At 47.5% G+C, this 25,870-nt stretch overlaps 1 protein-coding gene across 1 annotated transcript in view; it reads left to right on the forward strand.

The window, feature by feature from the left end:
* Positions 1 to 24,774, forward strand: part of TTLL9 (tubulin tyrosine ligase like 9) — a 43,356-nt gene extending 18,582 nt beyond the window's left edge. The window contains exons 6-15 of the mRNA XM_023549922.2: positions 4,138 to 4,206; positions 4,861 to 4,935; positions 5,758 to 5,848; positions 8,114 to 8,154; positions 9,041 to 9,128; positions 17,362 to 17,420; positions 18,193 to 18,389; positions 18,979 to 19,092; positions 20,448 to 20,572; positions 24,698 to 24,774. Of these exons, the coding sequence (XP_023405690.1) occupies positions 4,138 to 4,206; positions 4,861 to 4,935; positions 5,758 to 5,848; positions 8,114 to 8,154; positions 9,041 to 9,128; positions 17,362 to 17,420; positions 18,193 to 18,389; positions 18,979 to 19,092; positions 20,448 to 20,572; positions 24,698 to 24,774 (936 nt within the window). The remainder of the gene's footprint in view (positions 1 to 4,137; positions 4,207 to 4,860; positions 4,936 to 5,757; positions 5,849 to 8,113; positions 8,155 to 9,040; positions 9,129 to 17,361; positions 17,421 to 18,192; positions 18,390 to 18,978; positions 19,093 to 20,447; positions 20,573 to 24,697) is intronic.
* Positions 24,775 to 25,870: the final 1,096 nt, after the last annotated feature.

Genomic DNA, 25,870 nt, shown 5'->3' on the forward strand with positions numbered 1-25,870 from the left:
TCTGTCCATCGTCTCTCTGTGTGTCTAACACTTCACTCAGGGATATGAGTGTCCTTAGCAACCATTTGGCTGGTCTCGGCTTTGGGGACCTCTGTTTAAATTGTAAGACAGGAAGAGCCAGGTTTTTTCATTGTTGCTTTTGTTTGTTTTTTTCTAAATTTTATTTATTTTGTTGTTGTTGAGAACACACACAGCAAAACACACCAATTCAACAATTTCTACATGTATGATTTGGTGACATTGATTACATTCTTCGAGTTGGGCAAACTGCTCTCACCCTCCTTTTCTGAGTTGTTCCTCCCTCATTAACATAAAACTCACTGTCCCCTAAAGTTCCTTCCTATCTAATCTTTGAAGTTGCTATTGTTAATATGATCCTATATTGATAGTTACTAAAAGAGCATAATGCCCAAGGCAGACATTTTTTTACTAGTTAAGCTAAACTATCGTTCTGTTTTAAGAAGACTTCAAGGGATATTTTTGGTTTAAGGTTTAAAGCTTATCTCAGGGCAATACTTTCAGGGGTTTATCCACCTCCACAGGTCCAGAAAGTCTAGAGTACATGAGAATTTGAAATTCTGTTCTGCATTTTCTCCCTTTTGATCAGGATCCTTCTGTGAAGTGTTGGATCAAAATGTTCAGTAATGGTAGCCAGGCACCGTCTAGTTCTTCTGGTCTCATGGCAAAGGAGACAGTTTTTCATGGAGGCAATTAGCCATACATTCCATAAACAACAACAACAAAAAAAACCTGTTGCCATTGAGTCGATTCCGACTCATAGTGACCCTATAGGGTCTTTTCAGTCACCTCACATGCATGTAAAACCTGGACAATGTAAAAGGAACTCAGAAGAAGAATTGATGCATTAGAAATATGGTGTTGGTAAAGAATATTGACTTACCCTGGAGTGCCAGAGAATGAACAAATCAATCTTAGAAGAAGTACAACCAGAATGCTCCTTAGACGCGAAGATGGCAAGACTTTGGCTCACTTACTTTGGACACATCATCAGGAGAGGTCAGTTGCTAGAAAAGGACATCATGGTTGGTGGAACGTCAGCAAAAATGAGGGGAACCCTCAATGAGATGGATTGACACAACAGCCATAACAATGGACTCAAACATACCAATAATCGTGAAGATGGCACTGGACCGGGTAACATTTCATTCTTTTATGCATAAGGTCACCATGAGTTGGAGCCAACTGGATAACAACTAACAACAGGCGGAGGCCTGCAAGGTACATTCTCATGGCCGCCACGCAAACTATGTGCTATAGTAATATGTGTGCTTTTCATTAGCAATTAAAGAGAATCTAAGAGCAGCTCCCACTTGCCCCCATAACTGGGAGCCCTTCGTGCAGTGGTCAGCCTGTACAGTCATATGCCTGGCAGCTCTGCCTGCCCCTACTTTGTTCAAAAGGCCTCACACTGACCAGCTGGGGTATGCTCGGAGAAGGACAGAGGGAAATTAGAGGTTGCATTTGCTGGGTACATTTATGCTGGAGAAAAGACAACTCAGGGGGACCCTGTCTGCGGCTGCAGATAATTAAAGAGCTGTTCTGGGACCCGGGAATCAGATTGGTTCTAGGAGGCCCTGGAAGGCAGACCTGACAAATATTAACACAGGTTAGGCTGTGAAAGCTTCCTGTGGTCTGGGTAGCTGTTCTAGCATAGTGCCAGCACACAGGAGACACCTAATACAGCATATACCTTTGGATGATTACTTAACAGAGCTATCCTGCAATGAAAAGGGCTGCCTCAGGGAAGGGGATAGTGAGCATCCTGGCACTGTGAGCTTCCAGGCTGGTGACCATTGGGCAGGAGTGTCAGGGGGGCAGCAGTACTTTTAATGAGGACCACACTGCACGATATTAGAGATTCTCCCAGCTCCAAGATGCTGTGAAGCTATGAATTATCCATGCTGGGGTTCAGTAAAGGCAGACCGATTTCAGTATTACCTGAAGCCAAACCTAATTAGGAAGGCAAATTGATTTCCAAAAAAAGAATCGAATGATATGTTCCAGGACTGTTAGAAATGGTTTTTTAATTGTCTTCTCTTTTGTATTATTCATGCAAATTTGCATATTTCTTTGTGAGGTAAGCAGTCTCTCACTTCCCTCCCTTCTCCCCTCTCTTCCACCCACTAGGATTAGCTCTTCTCTGTTACAGGTCCCCTGCTGGGCACGTGGTGATAACAGGGTCTTGGTCCATATCCCAAAACTTCTCATGGTCTAATGGGAGACTTGCTCATCTGAGTCCAGCCCTACCTCAGCCTTGAACATGGGGCAGTGGGAGCTCAGACGAGGGACCCCTCACTCAACTCTGAGAATGATTCTCAGAGGAGCTGCTCTCACAGAAGGTAGGGTCTTATAGGACGAGGATGAGGTCATCTGGCCAAAGGTGGAGAGAGGATGATCAAGAACTGTTAGCCAAACACTTGCACAAAGATCATGTCAAGGATGTTCACAGCAGCATTTTTTGTGATAGCAAGAGGTTGGAAACAGCCTAAATGCTGTTAATTGGGGGCTGCTTAAATAAATCATGATACAGCCCCACAGTGGAAAACTATACAACTGTGAAAAAGACAAGGCTGTGCTTTATGTACTTACAGGGGGGAACCTCTGGAATATGTTTTTAAGTGAAAAAAGCAAGAGGCAGAACAATGCTATGGAATCTAACCACCTGGTTACCAAAGAGAAAGAAAAGATTTTTGACGTTTGCTTTATACGCATGGATTACCTCCAGCAGGAGCCACAGGAAACCACTACCCTGCTGGCCTCTGGGGAGGGGAACTGGGTGGCTGGGAGCAGGGTGGTGGGAGGCTTTTGCTGTCTCCCCCTTTTGTGTTTTGAGCCATGTGAATGCATCACCTATTAAAAAAAAATAAATACAGCGTAAAGAGTTGCCTGTTAGATCCGCAAGGCTAGCTCAAAGGGACAGGTTGGCTATTAATAAGGGAAGATAACAGCAGAGATGATTTGAATTGAAAGGAATTGGGACCAGGAGGCATGGAGTCACCAGCTCTGTCATTCACCAGCTTGTGTGGGCAAGCAAGTGACAACTTCCCGGAACCTCAGTTTCCTCATCTGTGAAACAGGGGTCACAGCCCTTATGTGGGCATTGTTGTGAGCCAACCCGTGCCAAGGTTCTTGGCTTGCAGGAGGCAGCTCTTATGTGATAGCTGCTTTCATTCCTGCGATAGGTCCCTGGGACCTGGGGTCTCCAAGAACATGCTAAGACAGAACCCAGGGCCTGGTGATGATGATGATGAGTGTGTGTGTGTGTGTGTGTGTGTGTGTAACCTCAGCAGACAGATAAGTTAATCAGAGTCCTCAGTATATTCTATACCATTGTTATTGGTCTGGCTAAGGCCCCTCCCTTGTTTTATTCTCCTCCCTCCCCCAGTAATCTATCCCCACTTCCATTCTCCTTCCTGCAGAGGCATCTTCTCTGGGGATGGCCCCATGGCCTTGGCCTTGCATGTTTCCTGGTATACCAGATAACCTTTGTGTGTATGTGTTCGTATGGATCTGTATTACTGAGCTGTAATCCAGTTCTATTTCTTTTTTCATCTAACGCCATATTTTCAAGATATATTCCTGCTGCTTCAAGTACCTGCAGGTGCTTCTGACAGCCACATATTTTACTTAGCCACATCTCTGAGGGCAGACCCCCAAGTTGCCCCTGTCACTCACTCTGGATCCAACACTGCAGTAAAAGCCTTGCCATGCCCCTCCTGGCCCTGTGGGAGAGTTCCACTGGGGTACAGACCCAGGAGCAGGATCACTGGGGCACAGGGTATGGTAACCAGAGCTTCCCCAGATTCTGCCAGCTGCCCCCAGCACGGCTGTGCCAGTCTACACACGACCACGGGGCATAGTTCCTGGCTCCCTTTCTCACCAGCACTTCCTAACTTTTGCCACTCTGGTGGGTGCCAAGGGTCGTCTCCTTGTATCAATTTGCATTTCTTGCACTAGTTGTTAGCCAACATATCCGTTCATCCTCACAGCCTCCCCTGGGTGGAGGCTAGATTACTAGCTCTGTTCTCCAGGCTGAGAAGCTGGGGCAGGAGGAGAGAGGGGGCTGGAACCACACAGAGCTGAGAGCTACCTTGCTGCACCCCTCCTACCCCCCAGGTAGCCCGATCTCAGGGGAAGGGCATCTTCCTCTTCCGGAGGCTGAAGGATATCATGGACTGGAGGAAGGTGAGCTTGCCCTTTCCTTCCACCCCTCCTCTGCCCTCACTGGAAGGAAGGGCCCCTCTTTCCTCCTTCGGAGCTCTGAGGGCTGATGGAGAAGCTCTGGCTAGGGGCCTTGCCCAGGGAAACAGGGTCTCTGGAGCCAGAATGTCTGGGTTCACATCTTGGCTTTCCCACTTAATACCTGTGTGACATTGGGCAAGTTAGTTCACCTCTCTGTGGCCCAGTACATGGGGAGAGTAGCAGTACCTACTGAGGATACAATGAGTTACTACGCGTAAACCCCGAGAACAGTGCCGGGCACTTAGTAAGTGCTTACTGCATGCCCTGTATCCGGGCCTCCTGCCTACATGGCTGGGGAGAGTTTGCTAATGCTTCCCCTAGGTCCTAGACCAAGCCTGGAGGCAACTCTGTCCCTCTGTTCACCCCATCCTTATCCCAGGACTCAGTGCAGTAGAAATCCTAGTTCAAATCCTGCCCCTGCCACTCAGCAGCTGGGTGATTTTGGGAAAATTGCTGAACCTCTCTGAACCTTAGTTCAGGGCAGGCGAGAGGATCAGGATGAATGAACTAGCGCACCATCAGGCTCACTACAGATGCTCAATAAATGAATCTCCCCCCTCCCCCAATGTGTCTCAATTCTTCCCATAAAACCATCAGGGCACTGCTGGGAAGAAGCTCGCCAGCCTGGAGGCCCAGCCTGCCCGAAGCACTGTCAATCCCTCTGGCAGCCACGTGAGTATAGGTGAGGGTGGTGGGGGGAGGTGGGAGGGAGTCCTAGGAAGGGCAAGCCTGTGACCCTCTGTCTTGAAACAGCTGGGGGTGATGGTGGGTGTAGAAAAGTCTGTCCTTGGAACCAGAAACCCCACGTCCCAGGGCTCACTGCCACTGGGTTGCCGTGTGACCTCCCCAAATGTGTGATGCTTCTCTTTGGGCCTCGGTTTCCTCACAAGATTGCTATGAGGGGGCAATGGGTGGGAAAGAGCTTTGCAGACCATGAGGCGCTGTACGTGCGTGTGAGAGAGCTGGGCTGGTCTGGGAAGAATTAGAAGGGAGAGGAAGAAGAGGTTCTTCCTTGGGGGCGGGTGTGGTGGTCCAGGCAGCGATGCCCAACAGAACTCTCTGCAGTGATGGTAATGGTGCTCTCCAATATGGTAACCACCAGCCACCTGTTGCTATGGAGCAGTTGAAATGGGGCTAGTGTAATGGAGGGACTGGATTTTCAATTTCAATCAATTTAAATGTAAATGTCAATAGCCACATGTAGTTAGTGGCTACCGTATTGGACAGTGCAGGTCTAGGGGTTAAATGTCCAGACTCTGGGCCCAAAACAAGTGGGTTACATCCCAGGTGTACCGCTGACTGGCTGTGTAACCTGGGGCACGTCATCCTCCTTCTCTGTTCTTCAGTTTCTTACCTGTAACATGGGGATAACCTTAGTACTTACCTGATGAAATTAACTTAAGGATCAAATAGGACATTCCAAGTAGAGGGCCTGCCCAATGTCTAGTACACAGGAGATGCTCAGTAAATGTTCATTATTATTATTACCACTAGGACACAAGGGGCTCTGATGACCAGAAGGATGAGATTCCCGTGGAGAACTATGTAGCTCAGCGTTACATTGAAAATCCCTACCTGATAGGAGGTGAGATGTCTCGCTCTTTGATCTGCCCCCTCCCCTGAGCTGTGGGTCAAACAACCCATCACAGCCCAGCCTGACTCCAGGCGTGAAGGGATGCAAAACCAGAGATTCGCCCTGCCCTCTTCCCCTTCAAGCCTTTGCCTGTACGGTTCCCTCCACTGGCATTCCTTACATTCCCTCCTTGGTTCACTAAAATTCTCCTCATTCTGCAAGAACCAACTTACTCATGCATTTATCCAGCAAGTATTTATAAAGAGCCTACTAGGTACCAGGCACTGTGCTGGGGACTGCCCGCTCACCCTGGTCACATGGAGCTTCCATCCTAGATGGACAGACAGCAAGAAACCTGAAAACAAATGAAACAATTCCATGTAGTATGAGTGTTAGGAAGTCACCCAAGCAGGATGATGGACAGAAAGTGACTTGGTGGTCAGGGGGCCTCTTGGAAGAGGTGACATGTGAGCTGCGAGTCCAGTGACAACTAGGATCCACCCGTGGATAAATATGGAGGGAGAATGATCAGGCAGAGGGAACCGTGAGGGCAAAGCTCTGAGGTGGGACCACGCCTCCTCCCTGAAGCTGGGCTATCTCTGCATCCACTCTTGCCACACAGCATCTGTGGGCTAGAAACCTGTCAGGCGGTGTCTTAGGTGTCTACTGCTGCTGTGACAGAAATACCACACGTGGGTGGCTTTAACAAACAGAAATTTATTCTCTCAGGGTTTAGGAGGCTAGATGTCCGTATTCAGGGTGATGGCTCTAGGGGAAGGCTTTCTCTCACTGTCAGCTCTGGAGGAAGGTCCTCGTCTCTTCTGAGCTTCTGCTCCTGGGCGATCTTCATGTGCCTTGGCATCTCTCTTCTCCCATCTCTACTCCTTGGCTTGCTTGTTTACTCTTTTATATCTCAGAGGAGGTGGACTCAAAATACACCCTAACTTACCTCATTAACATAACAAACATAACCTAACCCTCATTAACATAACCTAATCCTGCCTCGTTAATATAACAAACATAACCCATTCACAAATGGGACCATAACCACAGGCAGAGGTTAGAATTTACAACACATCACAAAATGGAGGGCAACCACACAATGCTGGAAGTCACGGCCTAGCCAAGCTGACACATATTTTTAGGAGACACAATTCAATCCATAACAGGCAGTGTGTATGAAGGGGTGCGATTCCAGGTCTTGCCTGGAAGAGACGAAGTGCTGGGAAGGAGCATGACTGTGGTTGTGTCAATACCACTGGCCTCATTCTCCTCCAGCAATGGCCTTTCCCAGGGTGTAGTCCTGGGACCCCTTCTCCTCTCCCACCTCTTCCCGTCCCTGCCCCGACTCCATTCTGCTTTGTGGCTTTAACCACTACCCAAATGCCAGTGACTCCCAGCTTTCTGTCTCCAGCCAAGATGTTAACCCTGAACCGCAGGCCCTGATGTCCCACAGCCTGTGACATCTCCTCTGGGGCATCTCCCAGCAACTTTAGCCCCACAGGCCCCAAATTCAACCCATGTTCCCCTCACTGGGCCCCCCATCTGGGACACGGCCCCTCTACCACTGGGCTGCTAAGCCAGGTGCCAGGTACCTTTCTGGGTGCATCCCTCTCTCCTCCCATGCCTGCTTCTTTTTCAAGCTTCCGCTGGCTCTTGCATCTGTCTGGCCACCTCTCTCTACCTCCACCCCTATCCCAGCCACTGTCCTCTCTGTCCTGGACACTTCATCACCCCCTCACAGGTCCCCTCCTGCTGCCCTGGTCTCCCAACTCCACTCCCAACACAGCAGCTGGAGGGACTGTGCACCCTCAGGGGCTTCCCTCCATTTGTAGAACAAAATTCAAAGATTGTACGTGATCTGGCCCTGCTGGCCTCTCTCACCGCGTCTCCTTTCAGTCCGCCCTTGCCAGGCTCTGCCCACCTCTGGCCTCTGCTGTGCACACTACCTGCCCCCAAGGCCCTGCCCCACTCTCGGTGAAGCGACCCACTCCTTGTCCTTGATGTCTCAGGCCAGACGGCGCTTCTCTGAGAGGCCTTCCCTGACCTCTCTGTCTTCATGACTTTCCGCAACACTGACCTTCCCCCGTCCCATCCTTACCCATCACCCCCCATCGTTGTCTCTCTTACCTGTGGGTTCTAACAGTGAGCCCACGAAGGCCAGGGGTCGGGTCTGTTTTGTCCACTGCTGCAACCCGAAACCTAGCACGTGCCAGGCTCGCAGGAGGCGTTCAGTACGTATTGGTTACACGGGTGCATTCTCTCCTTGCCTGGCAGGCCGCAAGTTTGACCTGCGCGTCTATGTGCTGGTGATTTCCGTGAGTTACTCAGCAGGGCTCTCCCACAGCAGGGCGGGTGGGCAAGGGGAAGCTGGGCTGGGGGCACGGAGCAGAGCCCGTCTGGGGGCACCTTGGCATTGAGAATGTGTGAGTTTGTCTGACTTCGTGCCTACCTGGGAGAGCCCTGGGGACAGTGGGGACAGAGTGGGGATGGGCAGAGATATGCAAGTTTTGTCATCTAGATGCCCCAGCATCTAGATTTGCCCTCCACCTGCCGTCTTTATCCATTTAGGCATCCTGGTAACCACATTCTAGCGTTCATTGAGCACCTACTATGTACCAGGAGGCCCTGGTGCTTAGTGGTTTTTATCAAATGCAATCCTCCTAATACCCTAGGGGAGTAGGTTCTATTATTATCCTCATTTCACAGGTGAGGAAACAGGTACAGAGGAGCTGAGTGGCCTGCCCAAAGGTCACACAGCTGGTGAGTGGCAGAGCTGCAATTCCAACTCAGGCAGCCTGGCCTCGGAGCCTCCTCTCTTAACTATACTGCTTCCATATCGGGCATTCATCCAACACACATTTAAACCTTCCCTCGGTGCTGGGCACAAAGATGCAAGGGTGACCTGTCCTCCTGGAGCTTGTCGTCGGGGGGCGGGGGGATTTTGGACACACACCCTGAGCTGTGGGCTGTCACTCATGGGGGTGGAACACAGCAGAAGCTTATTAATGTCATTCCCTTCTGTGCCCCCATCCCCCACCAGGGAGGAAGGGTTGGGATCAAAGGAGGCTGTTGGTGGAGCAGATCCCTGAAGGCTGGTGTGGGGAAGAAGGAAGGGCATTGCAGGGGGAAATGGTGCAGAAAGCTGGGAATGACATGCGTACACACTCTCTCCTCTTCTTTCTCTGCCCCACCTCTGCGCAGTACATCCCACTGCGGGCCTGGCTCTACCGGGATGGCTTTGCTCGATTCTCCAACACCCGCTTCACGCTGAGCAGCATTGACGACCAGTGTATCCTGGACCCCCAGCTCCTCCACCCACCCTGGCCAGCCCCGAGTGGATGCGTTCCTTCCACCGATGTTTGCTGAGTGCCTGCCGTGTGCCAAGCTCCAGTCTGGGCACTGGGGATACAGCATGACCAAGACAGGCCTGGTCCCTTCCCGGGGGTGGGGGATCCTCCAGGGAGCCATGGGGAGCAGCCCAGCTCTGCTCAGAGGAACTCACCCCAAACTGCTTACTCGATGATTGTTTTGGTGTTGTTGTGCCTAAGATTCACAGTTATTCCCACAGGACTGGACAGTTTTAGCCTCTTTGGGAGATGTTTGATCCTTTATGTGCATTTTTCTTGACTTTTCTTAGATTTACTCATTCATTCACTCACTGATGTGTTCATGCATTCCACTCTTGCAGCCAAATGGGCTCAGCACCAGTAGGTCTGCCCAGGCGCCTGCTCTGTGGACACAGAGGTGGATCAGACACAAGCTGGTGTCTTACAGCCTCCTTTGCTGATCTGTGCACAGACATCTCTGAAAAGACGCAAAAGAAAGGAAAAAGAGGTGGACCTTGGGAGGAGAACTCAGTGGCTGGAGAAGGGCGGGAGGGAGCTATGTGAATGTACTGTCTGGTCAAAATAAGATTTTGAGGCTGAGCATCAGAAGAAAAGGAGGAGAGAATCCAGAAATGTTTAGGAGATGTCGCCAAGCTTCTGGCTTCAGCAGCCCAGCTAATATTGTCAGCCAGTTCACATGGCTTGACCGTAATTTCATCGTTTGGTTTAGTATCTGCTGAAGGCAATGCATTTGCATCATCCGCCTGCTGGATGAGGGTCGTCGTTGTCGTTAGCTGCCACGGAGTCAGCCCTCGGCTCCGTGCGCCCTCTGGATTAGACTGCTGTGATCCACGGGGTTTTCACTGGCTTTATTTTTGGAAGTAGCTCACCAGGCCTTTCTTCCTAGTCCTTCTTAGTCTGGAAGTTCTGCTGGAACCTGTTCAGCATCATAGCAACACGTGAGCCCCCACTGACAGACAAGTGGTAGCTGCGCTTGAGGTGCGTTGGTCAGGAATCGAACTCCCGCTTTCTGGAGAACTCTACCGCTGAACCACCGCTAGCCTCTAGGATGGGATTAGGCTCTTCTAAGTTTTGTTTTTTATATATACTTTATTTTACTTTTTGTTTTTGCTGTTGAGAATATACACAGTAGAACACACACCAATTTAATAGTTTCTACATGTACTTCAAGTTGTGCACCCATTCTCACCCTCCTTTTCTGAGTTGTTCCTCCCCCTTTGACGTAAACTCACTGCCCCCTAAGTTTCTTGTCTAGTCCTTTCAGTTGCTATTGTCAATTTGATCCTGTATAGATAGATCTTAGAAGAACACACTGTTCAAAGAAGACATTCTTTACTACTTAAGCTAAACTAATGTTTGGGTTTAAGAAGACTTCAGGGAGTATCTTTGGTTTAAGGTTTAAACATTATGTCAAGGCAGCAGTTTCAGGGGTTTAGCCAGCCTCCATGGCTCCAGAAAGTCTGAAGTGCATGAGAAGCTGACATTCTGTTCTGCATTTTCCCCCTTTTGATCAGGTTTCATGTATAGTATCTTTGATCAAAATGTTCAGTAATGGTAACTGGGCACCATCCAGTTCTTCTGGTCTCATGACACAGGAGGCAGTTGTTCATGGAGGCAGTTAGCCACACATTGCACGTCCTCCTCCTATTCCTGACTCTTCTTCCTCTGTTGCTCCTGGCTAACAGAGTCCAATTGTGCCTTGGATGGCCACTTGCAAGCCTTTAAGACCCCAGGCATTACACGATGAACTAGGAGGTAGAGCAGAAGAACTAAACGCAGTATTAGGCCAGTTAACTGGAACGTCCCATGAAACCATGACCCTAAACCTCCAAACCAAGGAACCAAATCCCATGAGGTGTTTGGTTGTACATAAGCAGCCTCAGAAGCTACTCTCTCTCTCTTTTTTTTTTGTCATTGTTGTAAATACATCTATCACATAACTTTTACTTTCAACTTTTTACGGGTATACAACTTTTTGACAGCAATTACAATAATCAGCTGTGCAACCCAACCCTTAATCTGTGTCATTTTGTCATCACTGCAAACCAAACTTCAGTATTTCGTCCATAAGCAATACACCTTATCCCCCTCCCCTTTGCCCTTGGTAACCACTAAGAAACATTGATCTCTGTACATTTACCTGCTCTTGGCTTTTTATAAGTGAGGTCATACAATATTTGTCCTTTTGCGATTGACTTATTTCACTTAGCAGAATGTCTTCAAGCTCCATCCATATTGTAGCATGTATCACGACTTCATTTCTCCTACGGGCTGAGCAGTATTCCATTGTATGTATATACCACATTTTGTTGATTCATTCATCTGTCGATGGCCCTTTGGGTTGTTTCCACGTTTTGGCTATTTTGAATAGTGCTGCAATGAACAATGGTGTACAAGTATCTGTTTGAGTCTCTGCTTTCAAGTCTTTTGAGTATATACCTAGGAGTGGAATTGCTGGGTGATATCTTCCAAGTACTTTTACAATTTTTTTTTTCCAACTGTAGCATTTCCAGTGTGTTTATTTTGTAATTTTAGTGAGTATTTATCGTACCAAGTCATCAAATTTATTTATTTATTTTAGTTTTCTTACCACCTTATTTTTCACTAAAATTAGGTAATACATGTAAAGCAGTTAGAACAGTGGCAGGCCCACAGTGGCCACTCGGTAAATGTTAGTGCTCCCCCTCGCCCCATTTAAAAATGTTTGCAAACCTCTGGGTGTCATAGGGTCTGTGTAAAGTTGAAAACAAACATACGGGACTTGCTTCTCACCGTTGGCAGCTTCCAGAGTTAGTAGTTTAGTGAACATCCTTTCATACAGTTTTCTAAATGGAAAATACTTTCTTAAAAGCAAAGACGGGATCATAAAGAAATCTTGTTTTTTGTTTTTCACTTAATAGTCTATCTTAGATACCTTTTCATGTCATGGCATTGAGTCTGTCTACCTTATTGTCATTAACAGCTGCAAAGTCTCATATAGATGCTTTATAATTTCATCGTCCTTCAGGGATGGTTAAGTTGTTTTTACTTGTTCACTTTTGTAGTGTTGCAGTGAATATTCTTGTATTGTGTGTGTATTTGAATAATTGTGTATAAACTAGAGAGAGAGAGAGAGCCCTGGTGGCACAGTGGTTAAGTGCTACAGCAAGCTACGGCTGCTAACCAAAAGGCCGACAGTTAGAACCCACCACCTGCTACTTGGAAACCCTATGGGGCAGTTCTACGCTGTCCTGTAGGGTTGCTATGAGTCGGAATCAACTCAACAACAATGTTTTTTTTTTTGTTTTTCTTAACACAGACACATAAATGTATATAAAGTAAGGTTAAAAAATATGTCTTATTATTTTGTGATTCAAACTTGCTTTATTATTTAAAAGCTTGGTGTGTAGTATCTGAAGCAAATATGGCTAAATATACCTATTAAATCAGGATAGTAGGTACATGGATTTCCACTATGTTCTTTTCTATATATTGTGAATATTTCAAGATTAAAAATTTTAAAACAATTCAAGAGATTTAAAAATTTTAAAAGAAGGGGTGGAAAATAATATATACTCACTCATTGTGAAAAAGAACAAAAGCTCATTAAACAGTAACTAACCCCAGGGGAGGCCATTCGTTATACTATTCTTGCAACTTCTGTGGGTTTCAAGTTTTTCAAAATAATACAGTAAAAAATAAAAAGTGTAACTGACTTGAATAGAGTTTTGCCTTAGAACTTGAGTCTCTTTCAATTTGCATTTTTCCATTTAGACTTCTTGTAAATTGTGAATCTTCTATTACTAGAAACATTGGGCATTTTCCATGATAATCTTTTACCAGTTTTAGTTTCTCCTTTAGGTTTTCATATCCTTTCTCTATCTGTTAGGGTCATAAAGTCCTTGTTAATAATTTATGTGGGCTTTTCATGTGATAAATACATTAGCCTGTCATGTTTGCTACAAATCTTTTCTCTAGTGATATTGGCCACTAATTTTTGTCATGTTGCCTTGTTATTTTCCATAGTTGACTCTGCCCGTTGATTTTCCCTGTCTTTTTCTAAGCTAACACACTCTTTCCCCCAAAAGATTTCACAACTCATCAGCTCTGTTTTCCTACACATTAATTTTGAGCATTTATTTACTCTGTTAATTGGCTGTATGGTCCGTGAAGACCTGGCTTCAGGTTCATCTGTGAGGAGAGGAGGTACTGAGGTCTTCTAACTTGTCACCCCGCCTCTGCCTCCTCCTTTTAGCCCCAGCTTCTCCGGGCTCCCACACAAGGCCTCTCTCTCCTCCTGGGCAGACAGCAGCCGTGTGTAAAGCAGGGTGAAATGCTGGGAGCCATGCTGCCTTCACCGTGCAAGAGTCATTTCCCCTTTTAAGACAATAACTCACTTTGCTGGATCATCTTCTTGTCCTGTTTTTTATATAACAATTTTATTGGAATATAATTCATATACCTACAGTTCACCCAGTTAGAGTGTATAATTCAATGGTTTTTAGTCAATGCACAGAATTGTGCGAACTGCCATCACTATCAATTTTAGGATTTTTCCATCACCCCAAAAAGAAACCCTGACCCACTGGCAGTCACTCCCATTTTCCCTATATTTACCCCTAAACCATATGCGGTCTTTCGTATCTGGCTTCCCTCACTTAGCATCATGTTTTTGTTTTTTTTAATAATTTTTATTGTGCTTTAAGTGAAAGTTTACAAATCAAGTCAGTCTCTCAAACAAAAACCCATATACACCTTGCTAATACACCTTGCTACACACTCCCAATTACTCTCCCCCTAATGAGACAGCCTGCTCTCTCCCTCCACTCTCTCTTTTTGTGTCCTTTTCGCCAGCTTCTAACCCCCTCCACCCTCTCATCTCCCCTCCAGGCAGGAGATGCCAACATAGTCTCAAGTGTCCACCTGATCCAAGAAGCTCACTCCTCGCCAGCATCCCTCTCCAACCCATTGTCCAGTCCAATCCATGTCTGAAGAGTTGGCTTTGGGAATGGTTCTTGTCCTGGGCCAACAGAAGGTCTGGGGGCCATGACCACTGGGGTCCTTCCAGTCTCAGTCAGACCATTAAGTCTGGGCTTATGAGAATTTGGGGTCTGCATCCCACTGCTCTCCTGCTCCCTCAGGGGTTCTCTGTTGTGTTCTCTGACAGGGCAGTCATCGCTTGTAGCCGGGCACCATCTAGTTCTTCTGGTGTCAGGATGATGTTGTCGCTGGTTCATGTGGCCCTTTCTGTCTCTTGGGCTTGTAATCACCTTGTGTCCTTGGTGTTCTTCATTCTCCTTTGATCCAGGTGGGTTGAGACCAATTGACGCATCTTAGGTGGCTGCTTGCTAGCGTTTAAGACCCCAGACGCCACTCTTCAAAGTGGGATGCAGAATGTTTTGTTAATAGATTTCATTATGCCAATTGACTTAGATGTCCCCTGAAATCATGGTCCCCGGACCCCTGCCCCTGCTACACTGGCCTTCGAAGCATTCAGTTTATTCAGGAAACTTCTTCGCTTTTGGTTTAGTCCAGTTGTGCTGCCCTCCCCTGTATTGTGTGCTGTCTTTCCTTTCACCTAAAGTAGTTCTTATCTAATTAGTGAATAACCCTCTCCCGCCCTCCCTCCCTACCCCCTCTCGTAACCACAAAAAAATGTTTTCTTCTCAGTTTAGACTGCTTCTCAAGTTCTTATAATAGTGGTCTTATACAATATTTGTCCTTTTGCAACTGACTAATTTCACTCAGCGTAATGCCTTCCAGATTCCTCCATGTTATGAAACGTTTCACAGATTCCTCACTGTTCTTTATCGATGTGTAGTATTCCATTGTGTGAATATACCATAATTTATTTATCCATTCATCCGTTGATGGGCACCTTGGTTGCTTCCATCTTTTTGCTAATGTAAACAGTGCTGCAATAAACATGGGTGTGCATGTATCTGTTCATGTAAAGGCTCTTACTTCTCTAGGATATATTCCAAGGAGTGGGATTGCTGGATCGTATGGTAGTTCTATTTCTAACTTTTTAAGGAAGCACCAAATTGATTTCCAAAGTGGTTGTACCATTTGACATTGCCACCAGCAGTGTAGAAGTGTTCCAATCTCTCCACAGCCTCTCCAACATTTATTATTTTGTGTGTTTTGGATTAATGCCAGCCTTGTTGGAGTGAGATGAAATCTCACTGTAGTTTTGATCTGCATTTCTGTAATGGCTAATGATCGTGAACATTTCCTCATATATCTGTTAGCTACCTGAATGTCTTCTTTAGTGAAGTGTCTATTCGTATCTTTTGCCCATTTCTTAATTGGGTTATTTGTCTTTTTGCAGTTGAGTGTTTGCAGTATCATGCAGATTTTAGAGATCAGGCGCTGATCAGAAATGTCATAGCTAAAAACTTTTTCCCAGTCTGTAGGTAGTCTTTTTACTCTTTTGGTGAAGCCTTTGGATGAGCATAGGTGTTTGATTTTTAGGAGCTCCCAGTTATCTAGTTTTTCTTCTATATTCTTTACAATGTTTTCTTTACTGTTTATGCCATGTTTTAGGGCTCCTAACGTTGTCCCTATTTTTTCTTCCATGATCTTTATCGTTTTAGATTTTATATTTAGGTCTTTGATCCATTTTGAGCTAGTTTTTGTGCATGGAGTGAGGTATGGGTCTTGTTTCATTTTTTTGCAGATGGATGGATATACCACGTTTTATCTACACATTCGTCAATTGATGGACTTTGAGTTGCTTTCACTTTTGGGTGGTTATGACTAAGGCCTTGTGAACATTCGGGTACCAGCCTTCTCCAGAGAGGCTGACGCCACTCTGCCCTGTCCCATGTGCCACAGACACAGAGAAACATACGTTTTAGGGGAATTAGACTGGGGTCAGTAACCTAGCACCTCTATCGCCCCTTCTGTGAAATGTTCCGAAGAAGTCCTGGAGAAGGTCAGGCCTTACTGTCATTTCATGAGGTTTGGGGATCCACCCTGTTTAGCTATGAGGGGGAGGAATTTTTTTTTTAATTGAGCATTAGATTTCCTGGTTAGTTTCCCATTTGATAGTTTGTAACAAAGTGTTTCATGACCTTGGTTTCATTCCCCCCTGCAGTGTGTCAGCACTATCCCCATTTCTGCCCTGGGTTCCCCATTTTTTTAGTCCTGATTTTCTACCCCTTCTTGCCTTCTCATCTTTGCTGTGGGGTGGATATTGCCCTTTTAATATCTCCTATATTTAATTGTTCTAGGGAGTACATTCCTCTCCGGTGTTACTGTTTATTTTATGAGCTTGTCTATTGTTTGGCTGGGAGGTGGTCTCTGGGAATGACTTCAGTTCCAGGTCCGAAGGGTGTTTTAGGGCCATAATCTCAGGGGTTCCTTAGTCTCTGTCAGACCAGTAAGCCTGGTCTTTTTTGTGGATTTGATTTTTTGTTTTGCAATTTTTCTCCCACTCTGCCTGGGACCCTCTGTTGTGATCCCAGTCAGAGCGGTCGTATGAGGGGAGGGCTTTGAACAAGGAATACTCTAACTGACTGCCACTTAACCTCTCTGAGTCTCAAAGGTGTCAGCTGTGAGATGGGGTAATTTGAGGAACAAATGAGAGAAGTCAGTGAACATGCTCTGTGAGCTGTAAAGTGTCATTGATGTTATTGGTGGTGATGAGGGCGGTGATACCGAAAGGCAGACTCTCGGGGCGGGGACCTCAGAGGCCATCTTGACACTTCTCACACCCCAATGCTGGAATCCCTTCTCCCATTCCTACAGAGTGGCCACCCAGCCTGAGCCCTCTGACGACAGGAAGCTCAGTATATCCTGTGATGGCTGTTCTCTGCTTTTTAGAAAGTTTTCTCTCTCCTGAGTTGAAAAATTAATAAAACATCAGCTGTACCAGGCACCGAGGGGCTCTTTCTGCACAGTACCTTATCTGATCTTCCAAACAACCCTGTGAGGTAAATATACTACTATGTAGCTCATTCAATAGGTGAGGAAAGGGAACAGGCTCAGAGAGTTAAGTGACTTGCTCAGGGTCCCACAGCTAGTAAAGGTGGAGGCAGGATTTGAACCCAGGCCCAGCTGATTCCAAAGCCCATGCACCTGACCTTTGCCATCAGTTCCCAGGCCAGGGTCTTAGTTCAGCCCCTGGATGCTACATGGAGCAGGGCTCGCCCTTCTTGTCCACACTAGCCCTTGACCACCAACCTTTGCCAGATGTTCACCTCACCAATGTTGCTGTGCAAAAGACTTCTCCTGACTACCACCCAGAGAAGGTGAGGAAGCTGGCCTCTGCTCTCCGGGGCCAGCCTTCTGGGACTGGAGCGGGGTGGGGGGGTAGGGTGGCAAGGAGCCCAGGACAGGCCTCTCTTGGGCTCATCATTCCCTAGTGAGGCCAGGCCCCCCTCTCACATTTGCGGAGCCCAGGACAAGTGTACAAATGGAGCCCACATACCGTATGTCTAAATATTTAAAAAAGTTATGAGTCAAACTATCCTCCTACCTTGACAAATACATAATAACCTGCAAGGCCAGGTTCAAGTTTAGAACTCTCAGACTTCTTGGAGTTAAGGGCCAGAACAGGGGGCACGGGGAGAGCCAGCCCCCAGCTCACGCGCACCACCTTCTTTTCCCAGCCCCAGCTCCATCCCACACGGTAAGGGACCTTGTGCAGCCACACCCCTGTGTTGGTTACTTCTTGGGCCTGGAGTGCACACAAGGGCAGTCAGTCTATCCTCAGGAAGGCAGGCCCAGGGAGGAGGCCTGTGCAGGCCGTTTGGGCAGGGACTTCCTGGAGGCCTAGGTCCTGGTCTGGAAGCAGAGGCACAGGCTATGGGTGGGCACATTCCCTGGGATCTGCAGATCTGCCATACAAGGAAGGTGTACCCAGAGTCCTCCGACTCACAGGACTCCAGCTGGGCCCTTCTGCCCAGGCTCAAGGGCTGTGCTGACCACAGTTATTTGAGGGTCCCGACAGGCAGGGTCCCGACAGGCTGGGTCCTGGTTAATCAAGGCCTCCCTTCTCTCTACCCGGCTGCTTGGCCCCAGGGCTGCAAGTGGATGCTCCAGCGCTTCCGGCAGTACCTGGCATCCAAGCATGGGCCAGAGGCGGTGGAGACGCTCTTCAGAGACATGGACAACATCTTTGTCAAGAGCCTGCAAAGCGTGCAGAAGGTGATCATCAGCGACAAGCACTGCTTCGAGCTGTACGGCTATGACATCCTCATCGACCAGGACCTCAAGCCGTAAGCCTACCACTGCCCACTTGTGTCACCTTGGGCGCATGTTCTTTCTCCGTGCCTCAGTTTGCTCATCTGTAGAATGGCAATAGTCACTGTACCTACACTTTATAGAGGAAAGGGATATTTTTCTTGTGCTCACATCGTGGCAGAGAAGGTGTGTTGGCTGGGGCCCACACCAGGTCCCTGGTCCCTCCCCCAACCTAATTGTGCCCACCTTGTCCAAATCCCTTTTGTTCATTCATTCACTGCCATTTCCTTGGTGATGCATAGTTTCTGTGTCAACGTAGGAGTCCCCGGGTGGTGCAAATGGGTAACGTGCATGGCTGCTAACTGAAAGATTGGGACCCTGAAGGTGGCATGACCCAACCTCACACCCCACCCACTTCCCTCATTGTTACCTGCCTGGCCCCCAGGGGGATTTTAAGTTTATGACACTGTTTTCCCAAAGTTTTAGCCACTGCAACCTTTCTTCAAAGTGGAAAAGTAGAGGGAGCAGCTCTGGCTGAATCGAGGCTGAGCCCAGGTGCCCACGGTGGAATCCCAGGGGCTTGGGGACTAGGTAGCCCTCAGGCTCTCTTCTCTTCCTCCCCAGGTGGCTCCTGGAGGTCAATGCCTCTCCGTCACTGACAGCCAGCAGCCAGGAGGACTATGAGCTCAAGACCTGCCTTCTGGAAGACACCCTGCATGTTGTGGACATGGAGGCCAGGTGAGGGAGGACAGCCTTGCTCCCACACACCAAGAAAGAGAGAGAACTCAGAACCCTGGGACTTGAGTAGGCCTCAGAGATGGTTCTGGCCTGACCCACCATTTTACAGATGGAGAAACTGAAATGTCCACACAGAATCAGGTCTTGGCCCAAGGGCTCAACCTGTTCAGAGCAGAGCTGGGGTGATTGCAGCTTTCTGAGACTCAATTCAGCAAGATTTCCTTGAAAATTCCTGACTTTGCAACCCTGGGCCCATCACTTCACCTCTCTGAGCCTCAGTTTCCTCATCTGTAAAATGGAAAGCGTGTCTACCTCTCAGGTTGTTAGGTTAACTTAGCAAGATAACGTATTGTGAAGCACTTAGCTCACAGTAAGTGTTCAATAAGCAGTTATTTATTGTGGTAATGATATGTATACATCTTGTCTTTGAGAAGCAGCATCTATGTCTGATTCACATCCACTGTGTTAGATACGTGTTAGTCAGGGCTGTTTAGGTGGCAAATTACAGAAACTCATCTCAAACTGGCTTAAGCAAAAGGGAGGGGGGAGGAATGCATTGACTCAAAGTGGAAAAATTCAGGGTCTAGCTTTAGGCATGGCTGAATCCGGGTGCTAAATTTATGTTGGTTGGTTTATCTGCCCTGTCTGTCTCTGCCTCTGTGTGTCTCTCTCTTTCTCTCACTGTCTGTCTCCATTTCTTTCCTCTGTATTAACTTTGCCCTAAGTATTCCAGCAGAAGTACCAGGGCTGACTCTCACTGGTGGAGACTGGGTCACATGCCCGTCCCTGAATCAATCACTGTGACTCTGACTGCCCAGACCTAGGTCTAGTGCCCACTCCCCAGAGCCCCACCTGAGTTCTGTGGACTGAGGGTGAGGGAAGGAGGGCGTTCTCCAAGGACAAACTGAGGGTGCAGAGGCTGAAGGGAGGTGACGCGGATGCTGAGCAGGCAGAAACCTCAGGTGTCTGCTATACTGACTCATTCATCAAACATTTGAGCGCTTCCTGGGTGCCAGGCCCTATGCCGGGCACTGGGGACACCGTAAAGAACATGAAAGACCCAGTCTCTGCCTTCACAGAGCTTTTATGGTCTGGGGAGGAAAGCAGACTTGAAACCAGAAACCACAAGTAGGTACGTGTTACCAAGAGCGAGTGTGGAAGCCCTGGGGACAAAACAGAGAACACCTCTGAGGCCCCATGTGCGCACCGGGGAAATGTCCAGTGAATGAGTCAACAAAAGGAATTTGGGCAGGGTGGCCACAATTAGGGTGGGGGGAGGACCAGAGGCTTGGCCTGGGCCTTAGGGCCCAACCTGAGGCACCTTCAGTAACTCTTTGTGTTCTCTGCCTGTCCAGGCTCACAGGAAGGGAGAAGCGAGTTGGGGGCTTTGACCTCATGTGGAATGATGGCCCTGTCAGCAGAGAGGAGGGGACTCCTGACCTGTCCGGGATGGGGACCTTTGTGACCAACACACACCTTGGTATGTGGAGCCAGATGGGGAGTGGGCACCGGGGATATGGCAGAGGAGGTGCCATATCTAGGAAGCAGTCTGGCATACTGGTTAGGCTGTTTGAATTCAGCCTGCTACTTACCAGCTGTGTGACCTTGGGCAAGGTACTTAACCTCTCTGTGCTTCAGTTTCCTCATCTGTAATACAGAGATTAGATTCTGTCTCAATATAGGTGTTAAAAAAAAAAAGCAGCACAGGGGTGGAGTCTAACCTCCTCTAACTTCACAGGGGAAAGGAGAATCAACATCAACAGCCTGAGGCTGATTCCTAGGAGGCAGAGGTCAGATATGCCTCTTCTCCCTGCCATCTTTACCAATTCTGACACCAACCATCCCTCCCATGGCATCCCTCCCTCTCAGCTGGGTTCCGTAATTCATTGCAATGGCTGAAGAGAACTCACAGACCATAGTTAGGATTATGGGGTTTATTAGGTAAGTAACAGTCAAAATTCAGGCTCAGGAACACTCAGGGTGCAGTTCTTCCAGCAAGACAGCCTCTTCCCAGCTGTGCTCGCAGGCACACCTCTCCCTGGCCCTCGGCGTCTGCCCAAAGGCACTCAGCTTTCTCTATGGGCTGGGAAGCCCACCATGCCACCTCCTGCTGCTAGGTCTCTGCTGCTGCTTTTTGCTGCCTTCAGTGTTAAGGCTCTCTCTCCCTCTGTCTCCTGGTTCCAGGAGCTTCCCAGTGCAGGGATCCCAGGTCCAAAGGATGTGCTGGCTCCTTGCTGTTCTTTCTTGGTGGTGGTGGGATCTTTTCTTTCCTGCCTCTGCGATGGTTCATTTCAAGCCCAGAAGGATGGCAAAACTGACCAATCCCCTTGGTAGGCCACAATTCTCTTATTTGCATAGTCCCATCCAATCACTTGGGTGGGAGTCACAAGACCATGGCTAGAAAGGTCACCCAAAAGTAATCAGTGGTGCAAATGGTTAACATGCTCACCTGCTAACTGAAAGGTTGGAGATTCAAGTCCACCCAGAGGTGCCTCAGAAGAAAGGCCTGGCAATCTCCTTCCAAAAAATCAGCCATTGAAAACCCTATGGAGCACAGTTCTACTCTGACACACATGGGGTCACCATGAGTTGGAGTTCACTCGACAGCAACTGATTTTACTGTTTTATCTCAATATATGCCTAGAACAGAGCCTGGAACTCACTGAGAGATATTATTATCAATCTGTCAGCTGTAAGGGACGGAGGATTTCAAGAGGCTTAAGTGGAAAACAAACCAACAAAAACACTCATAATATGTTAAGAAAAACTTAAGGCCTTGACTTTAAACTTGATTTTTGAAAAGTGAAATTTCCCCGATTATAAAAAGGATTCACACTCATTGTAGAATATTTGAAAACTAAAGAAGGAAATAGAAAACCATCCAGACATAACCATCCTTAACAATCTGGTGTATTTCTTCTCAGTTTTTAAGAAATGCATATATATTTATACTTTTTCTTTTACAAAACTGGCATCGGCTGGAGTTTTGAGTCCACTTTTCCACGTAACGTTTTCCCACGTCATTCAACGATGTTAATAACGGCCTCCATTCTGGAAGCACCTTTTGGCCAGGCTGGACTAAATCGTTTGTATACGTTATCTCATTTCATCTTTAGGCAGCTTATATCGTCATTTTGCAGAGGAGGAAATGATCTCCAGATGTTACGTAACTTGCTGAAGTTCTACGTGGTGAGCCAGGAATTGAACTCAGATCTGACTCCAAAACTTGAACTCTTGACTACTAGACTCTTCTTTCCCTTATCAGAATTAAAAACAAAATTACCAAACAGGTGCAAAAGATTCCAGCCTATGTCGTTGCTGTTGTTGTTGTTGTTAGGTGCCACAGAGTCAGCTCCAACTCTTAGTGGTCTTATGTACGACAGAATGAAAAGTTGCCCGATCCTGCACCATCCTCACAATAGTTGCTATGTTCGAGCCCAGTGTTGCAGCCACTGTGTTAATCCATCTCAGTGACAGTGTCCCTTGTTTTCATTGACCCTCACCTTTATCAAGCATGATGGTTCTTCTCCAGTGGTTCATGCCTCCTGATGACATGTACAAGGTAAGCGAGATAAAGTCTCGCCATCCTCATTTCTAAGGAGCATTCTGGCTGTACTTCCTCCAAGACAGATTTGTTTGTTCTTCTGGCAGTACATCATTGTATATTCAATATTCTTCACCATCACCACAATTGGAATATGTCAGTTCTTCTTCAGTCTTTTTCATCATCCAACTTTTGGAAGCAAATGAGGCAACTGAAAATACCATAGCTTGGGTTAGGCACACCTTAGTCCTCAAAGTGCCATCTTTGCTTTGAACACTTTAAAGAGGTCTTTTGCAGCAGATTTGCCCAATGTCTGCTGCCGCCATGGTCATTGTTGGTCCAAGAAGAATGAAATCCTTGACAACTTCAATTGCTTCACCATTTATCATGATGTTTTTTATTGGTCTCACTTTAAGAATTTTCATTTTCTTTAGGTCAAAATTTACTAGGCCAATTTCTCATAATTGGACTTTTGACACAATTTCAATTTTTCACACTTTATAAAAAATGCCATAATGAACATCCTCTCACATAAGGGAATTGCTGGCTGTTTTCTTAGGACACATTCCTAGACATAGAATTATTGGTTCAAAGGGATGGACTTATTACAGCCAAATTGTTTTCCAGGAAAATCACACTAATTTGCCAGCTTTGAAGTTAAAAAAAAAACAAAAAACAAAACCTTTGCCAGTTTGATGGGTAAAAAGTACTGACTTATTGTTTTATGTGCATTACTTTGATTGCTGGTGACATTTCAGTTTTTTAAATTCCCATTTCTTTTTTTGTAAGCCATCCTTACTTTTGATCCATTTTTTGTAGGTTGTTTACATTTTTTCTAAACTTATATTTTGGATATTAATATGTTAAGGGTATAACTCCTTTGTCAAATTTATTGTAGACATTTTCCTGAGTTTGTCATTTGCTTTTTAAATTCTGTGTGAGGCGCCTTTTTCTTTTTTGATGCAAAGAAGTTTTCAGTCTTTTATAGGGTTTGGTGCGAGTTAGGTTCATTTGTCTAGGGCCACAGGAAGTCTTGGCACGGGCAACACAGTGGCTGCACGATTCCACCAGGGACCCAATTCTTTCCTTTCTGCTCTGCCACATTTAGCAGATTGCCTTGGTGCTCATGATTGTTGCCTCATGGTCGCAAGATGGCTCTCAGCTCAGCGAAACCCTGATGGGTGGTGAGTGAGTACCTAGGAGGCCAGTATGAGGTTTTGATGTGCTAAGACGTGGTGCCACCTCCAGTCAGTACTTGTGGGCATGGGGATTCATTCCTTCAACTGGCATTCATGAGTGTCATGAATGTGCTGGCACAAGGTTAAATGGACCATGGAGTTGCCTCAATGACCAGCTCTGAGAGCAGACAGGAAGCAGGGAACCCATGGACATACTGGGACATGTCTTAGAAGCTCCTGTAGGCCTCTCAGCATGGACTGCCTGGCATGCTTCCCTGAGACCAGGGGCCACTTGTGGGAAGCTCTGTCTGAGTCATCTCTTAGCAGATTGTGCCTGGCACACAGGGAAGAAGGCTAACGTTTACTGAGCACCTGTTAGGTACCAGGTACTAAATGGATTTTCACTGAGCAAAACCACGAGGAAAGGCAGTGTGAGGAAGTAGTTAAGAGCTTGGGCCTGAGTTCAAATCCCAGTTCACTACTTAGTGTGAGATTTGGGGAAATTACTTAACCTCTCTGAGCCTATTTCCTTTTCTGTAAATGTGTTATTAATAGTGCCCACACAGCATTTGTATGAAGATGCAAAGAGTTAAATCCACATTCAGGACCTAAAGCAACCCCCAGCTTGTGGTAAGCCCTCCATCTGTGTTAGCTATTGCTATGAATCCTTACATTTCCTCCATAAGGCAGGCGTCATGATCGTGTTTTACAGATGAGAAAACTGACGCTTGAAGGGCCATGGATGTAGACTATAGGCCACCCGTGGTCTCACAGTCCCTGCTGTCCCCTCCCCCCACCGGGCAGTGGGAGCCCAGGCCCCAAGCTCTCCTGTGCTGTCCCCACCAAGGACAGACATCCAGCCAAGACTCCACTTCCCTTCCAGGTTGCATCAATGATCGGAAAAAGCAGCTGAGGCAGCTGTTCCGCTCCCTTCAAGGCCAGAAGAAAGCTTCCAGCTAATCCCCAGCCCCCGGGAGGAGAGGGACCCTGGGAGGCCCCATACCAGTCCTCTCCCCACTCCCAGTGTCAGCACAGCCACACCGCAAGGCATTTGCCTCCCTCCCTCCCTCCGGACTGGCAGTAGCTTTGCTGGCTCAGCAGCCACTGCTTGCCATTTGGACTGGACCTCCCCTTTCGCACAGACCCTCCTCCCCGGGCATCTTTGCACCAGGAGCTGGCCAATCCCTGGGGCTGGATGGGCTTTAACCTTGACAGACTGGCTTGGCATCCAGGCTCACAGGGGACAAGTGAAGCAATTCCTGCTATTCCAGAGAGATCACATCTAATAAATGAACACAAGCCTCATATGGAGAGTCCCTGGGCACCAGGCCTTGCTCAGGGTGCTGTGGGTTGCAGCCAAGTCCTCCTGGCTCCTGACACTTGGGTATTTCTCAGAAGGTCAGTGCTGAAAGGATCCTTCAGGAACAAGGGTTTGGTGGCTAAGGAATCTACGTTTGTGTTTGCCAAGCAAGCAGTTATTAGATTGTGTGTTTACTGGGAGTCTGGGGGAGGGCTGAGCCCTAAACACGCCCTCCCCTCCTTACAATACCTAGACCTTGCATGTCAGGGGGACCCATGGGGGGCCCCCGCTCACCATCTGAAAGCCAGTGGGCCCAAGCATCCCCGTTTCTCAGGTAGACAAGGCAAGGATCAGGAAGGCAGAAATGCCTAGAGACCTACAGGGGACCTAGGGACCCTAAGCAGCTTTCCATACCACTCCTTCCCTGCTTCAGGGGAGTTTCTTCTAGCTGCAGATGGGAGGATCTGACTGCCTAGGTTAAGCCCAAAAGGAAGGTTTTTAGAAGGATAACACTAGAGAGTCTTGGTAAATTCAAGAAGTAAAGCAGGTGGCCTTGGGAAAACCAGAGCTGAGGTCCTCTGAACCTGCTGCCTCAGATGCATGGGGGGCCTTTCCTCCATTGCTGTGAATGAGGCTAAGCCCAGACAGCCCCGGGCCTCCAGGTTCCAAGTTTCCAGGAGAAAGGATCTGATGGACACTTCTTTGGCCGAGCATCCACCCCGCCAGACAGGCAGGGCAATGCTCAGAGGTGGAGAA

This window comes from Loxodonta africana, chromosome 24 (genome assembly GCF_030014295.1).
Source record: "Loxodonta africana isolate mLoxAfr1 chromosome 24, mLoxAfr1.hap2, whole genome shotgun sequence".
NCBI lineage: Eukaryota > Metazoa > Chordata > Mammalia > Proboscidea > Elephantidae > Loxodonta > Loxodonta africana.